General features: G+C 36.6%; 1 protein-coding gene across 4 annotated transcripts; it reads left to right on the top strand.

Annotated features, from left to right (window-relative positions):
* Positions 1-1913: 1913 nt before the first annotated feature.
* On the top strand, positions 1914-9279 carry LOC134646914 (aldo-keto reductase family 1 member D1-like). Of its 4 annotated transcripts, XM_063500953.1 has the most exons (10): positions 1914-2062; positions 2289-2456; positions 4396-4512; positions 4631-4708; positions 4972-5094; positions 6410-6451; positions 7651-7760; positions 7846-8011; positions 8106-8188; positions 8270-9279. In XM_063500953.1, exons 1-10 carry the CDS (start codon positions 1970-1972, stop codon positions 8310-8312), a joined length of 1023 nt encoding a protein of 340 aa, XP_063357023.1. In that variant the 5' UTR covers positions 1914-1969; the 3' UTR covers positions 8313-9279. The 4 variants fall into 4 exon arrangements, with proteins under 4 accessions (XP_063357023.1, XP_063357026.1, XP_063357024.1 ...); XM_063500956.1 differs by lacking the exon at positions 2289-2456; XM_063500954.1 differs by lacking the exon at positions 6410-6451.
* The last annotated feature ends 275 nt before the right edge of the window (positions 9280-9554 follow it).

The following is a 9554-nucleotide window of genomic DNA, read 5'->3' as shown; positions in this document are numbered from 1 at the left end:
CCTTTCAAGCAAAAAAAAAAACAACTCTTTTTTTTTTTCTTCTTCAAATAATGCTACCAGGCACATCTCTTTCCAATAAAATGATGAGTTGAAGGTGGTGTGACTTTCATTTGGGGGGGGGACCCCTTTCTGCAAGCTGCACTACATGAGAGACATCTCCATTAGGAGGCAAGATAAAGATAACTATTTTACATGTTTATAGTGAAATAAATGTATATAAAAATACTTGTATGTGCATGAATATGTTAAGAAACATGTTTGATTGTTTGTTCTACTTTTTAAAATTTATTTATACAGTAAAACTGTTAATTTTTATTCGTTGCCTCAAGGCAACACTGTGCAGTTAGCCTAATTTTTTTCAGGCAATATTATGCATTAGCATATGTGTGTAAAGATGTGTTTGTGTGCATTTGTTTGATCATAGTCAATGTTTTTTACTTTACAATCTACTTATAATTACAGGACATGGACGTAAAAACCTTCTATGGAAGGAAACCAAGGGAATGCGCACTTTCTGTCCTCAGAAAGTGAGGACAGTGAGCTATCATTTAGTGACAGTGAAGTAGAGGAGTGGATCCTTGTATCAGGTTTGAGGGACACTTAGGAGCTCAGGGGTCAGTTGGTAAAGTAATTGTGTCTGTGTGTGTGTGTGTGTGGTCGTGTATTACTTATTGTTGTGGGGACACAAATTTGTTTACACACTCACATTGTGAGGTCTCACCTACTTTATGGGGACAAATTGCAAGGTAAATCATTCAATTTTAGGATGAAGGTTTGAGTCAGGGTTAGGGTAAGGTTAGGTTTCGGATAAGGTCAGGGTTAGGATTAGGTTCAGGCAGGGACTTGTGATGGGTAGGGTCAGGATAAGTTTCCAGGAAATGAATGTAAGTTAATGTAATGGCCCCAAAAGTGATGGAAACACAACGTGTGTGTGTGTGTGTGTGTGTGTGTGTGTGTGTGTGTGTGTGTGTGTGTGTGTGTGTGCGCATGTGCATGGGGTTAGGGTCAAATGTTGGATGTATTTTGGTGTTTTATTGTTCTGTGAAATGTTTACATTGTTTATTTGCTGTTTATTTATTTGTTCATCCTTGTTGTACTTATAAAACTTATTATAGAATAACTTGGTGTTTGACTACCCTTGTCGCACAGTGTTGCCTTGAAGCAACAAACCAATATCTGTTTGGGGGGGGGGGGGGGGGGGGGGGGTGTCAAATTTTATGATTGATATATTATTAGGGGCCCTAAAGCTCCCCCAAAATAGGGAGAAATATTTTTTTTCCCAGAAAATTAAAAAGTCATGCAGTAGAGGGTCTGCACTTAAAGGTAATCTATTACTGTTATTATTGTTTATATTGAAAAAAGTATTAGTATAAATCAATATAATTTCCAGGTCAATCATAAATCAAAGACTCTTCTGTACAGTTATCATTATAGTATTGTATAGTTAGTAATTAGTACCCTTTTATCCCTAAATTTATCATGTTATTTGTTTTAAATCCTAGTTTTATATCTCTTGGAGATATAACTTTTATATACTTATATAAATGCCACCTGTTATCAAACATAAATAATCCTCGTTGATAATACCTTTAATTTCCCTCTCACCTTTTGACTTTCAACACCATGTCACCTGATCAACTGGGGGGTAGATACATTCAGCGTAATCCCATTGTCACTGCCAGCTTTCACCAGTATCTGAAAGCTTAATCCAACATATAATATAGCATATAGTATAGCATTTTAGTCTCATTTTTGATGAGACTAAAATGTCTGTCTTGGTGTCCGGTTGCTCATGAAAACATGAGCAACCGGTTCAGCAACAGTTGAGGCACTTTGCGTTTGGGAGGGGCTTCTGGCCGAGTACAGAGCAGAGGAGCCAGCCTCTTTGACAGTATTCAAAAGTTCGAGTGAGTGCACAGTGTCAGACCTCAAGATCGTTTGACCTTTGTAACAAACATTTTTGTTAAACATGGAATTGACAGCAGAAAGTCACTCCATTCCTCTATCTGACGGAAACAACATACCCTTGATAGGACTGGGAACTTATGCAAATCCCCGCGAGGTAAGATTCATGATTTAATTGTATATTGTATATCGTTGCGCATGTGTCACGAGGCAAAAACTAAATGAATAAATAAACAATAGTGGTAGGATTTTTTGTTTGTTTGTTTTTTTGCTGTGACTTTTGAGTGCTTATTATATTATTATTATGGTTGTTGTTATTTTATTTTATACTATATATTACTTCCAGTACTTCTTTTTTTTTTTTTTTTTTTTTTTTTTGACAGACTCCTAAAGGAACTGCATATGAATCTGTCAAAATTGCGATCGAAACGGGCTACAGACATATTGACGGAGCTTTGGTCTATTACAATGAACACGAAGTGGGGCAAGCAATAAGAGACAAAATAGCCGATGGAACTGTGAAAAGAGAGGACATCTTCTATTGTGGAAAGGTTTGCAAAGCATACTTGTTCGTGTGAGTCTCTACTGTGCGCCTTGACCGTTGAACTTTTTTTTTCTTTCTGTTTTTTTTTAGATAACATATATACGGGGTTCAATAGGACACAAACATTTTTCTTCCTTTTTTTCCAAAAATGGATATGGAAGTCGAACAGTGCATCTACAAAAAACAACCAGAGTTGGCAAAAGTACACACATTCTGTACTTAAGTAGAGGTACATCTATTACTGTTCAAAACTACTCCAGTAAAAGATGAAGTACTGATTCAACTTCTTTACTAAAGTAAAAGTAAAAAAGTACAGGCTGTTTAGTAGCTGTTTGGAGGACATTTCTATTTCTGTGCAAAGCTAACTGAACCTTGGGCTATGTTAACATAATGATAAAATAATATTAGTAGATGCGAATACAAACTTTAGTCTAAGTTTTTTCCAATCTAAGTATACTCAGCTTGAATCTGAAGAAAAAGAAGTAAAATAAAAAATATATATCAGTCAATGGATCTAAGCATCATCAGCTAAAATTCATATGAATCTCTGCTACACTTGATGTAGTCAAACTCATGAAACCACAGTCACTGTGCACCAGTCACACACTGGTCTTTACTTTGAACCCATCACAGTATACCAAACTAATCTCCAGAGTATTTTCATGTAGTCTTTAAATAGCCTCAGTTTGATTTGCATGTATCATAATATGTAAAAACAGCTCACAGTGACAAAAATCCGTTAAAGCAAATCCGTTAAGGCAAAAGTAACGAGCCGGTTTTACTACTGAAGTGCAGTATAGAAAATTGTATAAAATTGTAACAAATATTTGTGCTTTGTTACTTCCCACCTCAAGAGACAACACTTGATAAAGTTAAGTGATGCATGAAGGTCATCATGACGTTTAGAACTGGAACAATAAGTTCCATTAATAACAAATCCACAAAGGTCCGAAGGTACGCCAAAGTGCTTCCTTATGTAGGTTATTACTAGGTTACTATTACTGTTACTATTACTAGGTTATTATTATTATGTAGGTTACACATAATCTTTTCTGGCATCGTTGTATTTTTACTGAGTTGTATATAGCACTTCTATTCTATTTTTATCTTATTGCATATTTTATTCTATTTTATTCTACTGTATATAGTATTTTATTTTATTCTATTCTGTACAGTTGTATACTGTATTTATTCTTATTTTATTTTATTCTAATTTTTGCTTCATAACTTTTGCACTGTCCACTTCCTGCTGTGACAAAACAAATTTCCCACGTGTGGGACTAATAAAGGTTATCTTATCTTATCTTATCTTATCTTATCTTATCTTATTCAGGGTGAAGCAGGTTGTTTTATTTTTCTTCTAATTAATTGAAACAAATCCAGCACTATGACGGCATGCACAGGTTTTGGTTGCACCATTCCTAGCATGCATGTTTCTAGATGAGGTTTAACATCTATATCGATAATACATGAAAAATGCTTTTAGCAGGATTTCTCTGGGTGTAATTGTTGATGCCAACAAAAAATTAAAAGTTTAAAAATTTGTTTTTTCCTGTCAAAAATGGTGGCCAAAGTGACAAAAAAGTACAACTCCTTTAGTTATTTTAAAGTAAATAACTAATAATGCAAATAAGAAAAAAAGCCAATCTGAATATTATACCAATATTATTTCACTGAACCACAAAAAAAATAAGGAAGATAAAGTAAGTACATTTTGATTTGTATAACACCTTTCGAGACAAACATTACAAAGTCCTTCATGGCAAAAGTTAACCAAAAACGAGTCTAAAATGCTTTTTGCCTGTGAGAAACTTAAGAGGTATGGATAACATACGAATCGATTACATATTCATTTTTATGACTTACCTTTGAATCTTTAAAAAACAAATGCTGAGTTCTGTAGCTTTTTTTCTACATTTGTTAACTTTTCTTCTTTTCTTTTGAAGTTGTGGAACACATTTCATCCACCCGAGCTAGTACGACCTACTTTAGAGAAAACCCTGACAACATTACAGCTGGATTATGTTGACCTCTATATTATAGAATTGCCCATGGCTTTCAAGGTATGCACATATGTGAAAACTTAATAACAAGTTTTTAATTTTTACATTTGAATTTCATGAAGTTTTACTGCACCAAATGAAATACTATACTATACTGAAACACTATAATTTTCTGAAGCCAGGAGATGTATTTCACCCCAAAGATGAGAGTGGGAAGTGGCTTTATCATGAAACGGACCTCTGTGCCACATGGGAGGTGAGACTTTGTGGCCTGCTTATTCAAGAAAATTTAGTTTCAGTGATTTCCTAACATATGTGAAGACAACATAACTGCTACAGAACAACAGTATTGGGTACACGCGTCCTGTAACTTATAGTTAAATACAAAAAGATATGTGGTAAAAATCAATGACAGCTTTAACAGTGTCTCAGTTTGACTGTTTCTGTGAGCTTTTAAATTGTTTCAAAGTTCAACATTGACTATATATTTATTATTGTGCTTTCCTATGTCTCTCACAGGCTTTAGAAGCTTGTAAAGACGCTGGCCTTGTAAAATCTCTTGGGGTTTCAAACTTCAACAAGCGACAACTAGAGCTAATCCTTAACAAGCCGGGGCTGAAACACAAACCTGTGTCAAACCAGGTAAGTGGTACATTATTGAGCTAGCAGTTGTCTGGAAATAAGTTACTAAGTACTTGTTTTCAGAACACTAAGTTCAAAAATCTTTGCTTTTTGCAGGAGGGGAGCTGTGCTTGCAGTTTTCAATGTTCATCATGTTTTAGTTAGAAAATCAGTCTAATTAATAATTAAGTTCTGTTGCATAGCTATAAGGACATTTTAGAAACCTTTGTTCAGTTAGATACATTTAAAGCTTTCTGAATGGAGTTATGCATCTAGAGGTGTCAGGAAGTACTTGTGTACTCTCTCTGTGTGTGCATGTGTTTTTTGTACTCCAGTCCTCAAGTTGTGCAATAGCACTTGGCACAGAACTAAATCTTAGATGCTGGAAGATTGTTATCTAAACAAATATTTTGATGTCATCATGTTGCCCAGCAACACCTATAGTCGCAGGCAGAGCTTTAGGATAGATAGCTATCCCATGCCTCACATAGACCAGTTTGGAGTGCACGTCAGAGCAAGGTCATTTTGTATGCATGCATAAAGTGGTGGCAGAAAAACACCAGTGCTTCAGGTTAGGTGGCTAGATTTGTTTAGTGCATATTGCATTTGCTGAACAGTTACCTCTGACTACTATTTTTGTCATCTGGTTTGGCAAGATATTGATGCCAAAAATAACTCCAAGTTATCACCTCCAGCTCCTGGAAAAGGAGCCTTTATTGCTGTGCTTTCCTATGTCTCAAAATGCAAAATCCTAACACCTCTGGCTGAAATGCAGCATGAAAGCTTCCACTGTGTTTTATAGATGAGTGTAAACACTCACTGTTGTACCTCTTTTTTGACCTCCTCCATACAAAGAGTGCTGACTACAAATTGAACATAAAATTTCACATTTGGATTCATCACTCCATAAGACCTGTAACCACTGATTTTCATCCCAGTTCTTACAATACAATACAACTTTATTTATATAGCACATTTAAAACCGAAGGTACACCAAAGTGGTTCACAAAAAGGTTAAAATATAAGATAAAAGGCTATAACAGAGTACAAATCCCCCCCAAAAGTACAGACAAAATAAGAAATGATGGAATCAGAGGCGCGAATAGCAGCAGGAAGATTGTTCCAGAGGCTCGGGGCTGCCAGGGGAAAAGCACGGTCACCTCTGGTCTTTAGCCGGGATCTAGGCTGCACTAAGAGTAATTGTCTTGTTGATCTTAGGGCTTTCCCAGGGGTATATGGACTAAGGAGTTCAGTGAGGTAGCACAGCGCAGTATTGACATAGTTCTTGTGTAATTTGGCACTGTTCAGCCTTTTCTTCTTGCTTCTTTTCCTTAAGAATGGCTTCTTGACAGCCACCCTTCCACTAAGACCATTTCTGGTGAGTCTCAACAAACTGTTGATGGATTAGTTGAAGGATGAGATACACCACTCAGGTCCCATATCAGATCTTTGATACAGTTTTTCTGTTTTCTTAAGGACATGGCTTCCAGATGCTGTTCATCTGCCGTAATGTTTTTTTTCTTCTGCAAGCTTTTTTCTTTCTTTCTTCCACTTGTCCAGTTTCCTCACACTATACTGAGATATGCCAAGTTTCCAGCTAAAAGCTCTTTGCTCATCAAATCGTGTTATTCATGGCAGAGATTTACATAAAAGACGTTGGAAGAAATTTTCTTTTACTACAGGATGCTAATAAGTCCCTAAAGAAACTGGTTCTTTCCTAACTTTTCTGTAATGTGTAGACTCGATGAGTAATCCTTTGAATTAGCTGCCTTTTTGTGATTGAATGATTCATAGATCAGTGTTAGGTGTTTTTATAATCGTGATAAAAGAGTGAAAAACAGCTAGTGCCCAAAGTAAAATTTTGTCTTCAGAAAGCCTGGAGAACTATTGCTCAGCACCACTTACAAGAAAGTGTCTTATTAGAAATATAAAGAAATACTTGAGACTTGGGAAATGTACAGTACTGTATTTACCATAAGCTCAGCATATAAATGTGCAAACCATTCTTCATTTTAAAAAGTAGTGTTTCAAGAGTCAATGCTTTTGTTACTCTGTTGTGCAGCGGCAATTTATTAAAGTCAGAAGAAAGAATCTGATGCACAACCAGCTGAAGACAACAATACAGGCTTTAGTTTCAGTCTTTGAATATTTGCGCATACAGCTAATGAACAATACAACAGAAAGACTCAGATTTTAGACATATGCCCAACATGTTTTAACTAAATCACACACACACAGCTGTGTTTTGATAGATATGTGAACATTGTATGGATAAGACATAGATATGTTGCAGAGGTATAGGAACAAAATGCAGGCAATGTATAATGCCCAGAAATGTGGGGAAAACGTCAAATTTATTTAAAAAGTAAGTTTACTGCCTGAAATATTATCAGTATGAAAGGACTGAACTTTGAATCAATGAAAGCATAACAGAGATAGGAAGTTATTATTTAAGTAACATGAACAATCAAGATGCACTTGGGAGTGTTGGTTCACAACACTCGCAAGGAATAAGCCAGGCTGTCTTCATCAGAAACAAATATATATGTGTATGTATACATTTGTGCTCTATCACAGGTTGAATGCCACCCCTATTTCACCCAGCCAAAGTTGCTTGAATACTGCCGGCAGAATGGTATCGTCATTGTTGGTTACAGCCCGCTGGGAACATCCAGAGATCCATCTTGGTATGGGTCACACTCATTTTATGAGTAGCTAGTCAAGTTCTCAGCTTCTCTTGATTGATATTAAAATATCACTGTTTCAATAAAGGGTAAACCTAAAATGCCCCCCAATGCTGGAAGATGAGCTGCTGGTATCGATTGCCAAAAAGTACAACAAGACCACGGCTCAGGTGTGTCTGCGGTTCAATGTACAGAGAGGCGTGGTGGTCATCCCAAAGAGCTTCAGCCCTGCTCGCATAAAGGAAAACTTTGAGGTTTGTTTATAATTTTAGGTGTGTAGGTAGCAAAAAGTGCATTCTGAAAACCAGACGAATGGAATATAATCAGACTTATTTGCCAACGTTCCAGATATTCGATTTCTCTCTCTCTGACGCTGATATGAAGGCAGTTGAAGGGTTGAACAAAAACATCCGCTTTGTGGAGCTTCTCATGTGAGTATAGTGCAGCTTGTGTCAAGTTTTGCTCCTTGAACAAACGGCTCCAATTAATATTTCTCTTTTCTGGCTCAACAGGTGGTCTGACCATCCAGAGTATCCATTTCATGATGACTTTTAGACACCACAGACAGCAACACGTTGTTCGAGAGTGATTAAATTTTGCATCTTTACTTTGCTAAAAATAATATTTAATTGCTATTAGCTAATTAAAAAAAACTTAAATTTACAGCACACAATATAATACACTTCCTCGGGTAAAGGGTTTCACTGCTGAGCCGTGCTGTGGGAAGAATAATGAAGGTCTGCTCTCACAGATGTCTTTAGTTTTGTAAAAGTCTTACAGATAAGTTTTGAGTGACAAAACAAACAAACTTGGGATAGTAAATGTTTGCAAACTACAGAATAAAGATAAGGTGTGGCTAAATCAAAACAAGACTGTTAACTAAGTATAGAACCAGAACCAACAGTTTCTCTGTTACTATCAATAACTCGCCGGTCTCCGTTTCTTCCTCTGTGAAAAGTTTGGGTGTCATCCTCGACAGTACTCTATCTTTCAATTCACACATTAATAATGTCACTCGGTCTGCATATTTTCAATTGCGCAACATTAATCGTCTCCGTCCTTTTCTCACCCCACATGCCACTGCCATTCTTGTCCATAGCCTTGTTACTTCCCGGATTGATTATTGTAATTCACTTCTTTTTGGTCTTACTCAAAAATCCATCCACAAGCTTCAACGCATCCAGAATTCTGCTGCCCGTATCATCACCAGGACCCCTTCTATCCACCACATCACTCCTGTTCTGCAGCAGCTTCATTGGCTCCCGGTCAAATATCGTATCAATTTCAAAATACTGTTGTACCCATTTAAAGCTATTCATCATCTCTCTCCTCCATATCTCTCTGATCTGGTTAACATCACCGCCCCATCTCGTTGTCTCAGATCTTCTTCTTCCCTTTCACTCTCCGTCCCCTCCCCCCGTCTTGTCACCATGGGGAGCTTTTATGCTTTTATGATTGTGTAAACTCTTTGCTTCTATGTTGCTTTTTACTCTACTGTGTACAGTGACCTTGAGTGTTTTGAAAGGCGCTTTCAAATAAAATGTATTATTATTATTATTATTAGAAAGCTTAAACTCTGGACAGATGGTGTTCTCACCCTGCCAACACTTTCATTGCTCAGACCAAATCTGAATTGCTCAACCTGAATAACAGCTTTTAAAACTGAATTTGAATTAAATTTAGCTCTTGAATGCTTTCAGTTTCACTTCTCACCATTCAGTTTTAGTTCTTAAATTCAGTTTTTGGGGTCATACATCCGGGTCCTTCGAGAAAACTGCACAATAATCCAGCACAAAG

The sequence above is a fragment of the Pelmatolapia mariae genome, linkage group LG17 (genome assembly GCF_036321145.2).
Source record: "Pelmatolapia mariae isolate MD_Pm_ZW linkage group LG17, Pm_UMD_F_2, whole genome shotgun sequence".
Lineage (NCBI taxonomy): Eukaryota > Metazoa > Chordata > Actinopteri > Cichliformes > Cichlidae > Pelmatolapia > Pelmatolapia mariae.
Note: the sequence above shows the minus strand (reverse complement) of the source record. Positions and strands in the feature narration are given on the sequence as shown.

Coding starts and splice junctions, on each gene's coding strand:
- LOC134646914 (XM_063500953.1), top strand. CDS start 1,970: ATGGAATTGACAGCAGAAAGTCACTCCATTCCTCTATCTGACGGAAAC. Junction 2,063..2,288: donor CTTATGCAAATCCCCGCGAG/GTAAGATTCATG, acceptor TTTTTTTGACAG/ACTCCTAAAGGAACTGCATA. Junction 7,761..7,845: donor ACATCCAGAGATCCATCTTG/GTATGGGTCACA, acceptor GTTTCAATAAAG/GGTAAACCTAAAATGCCCCC.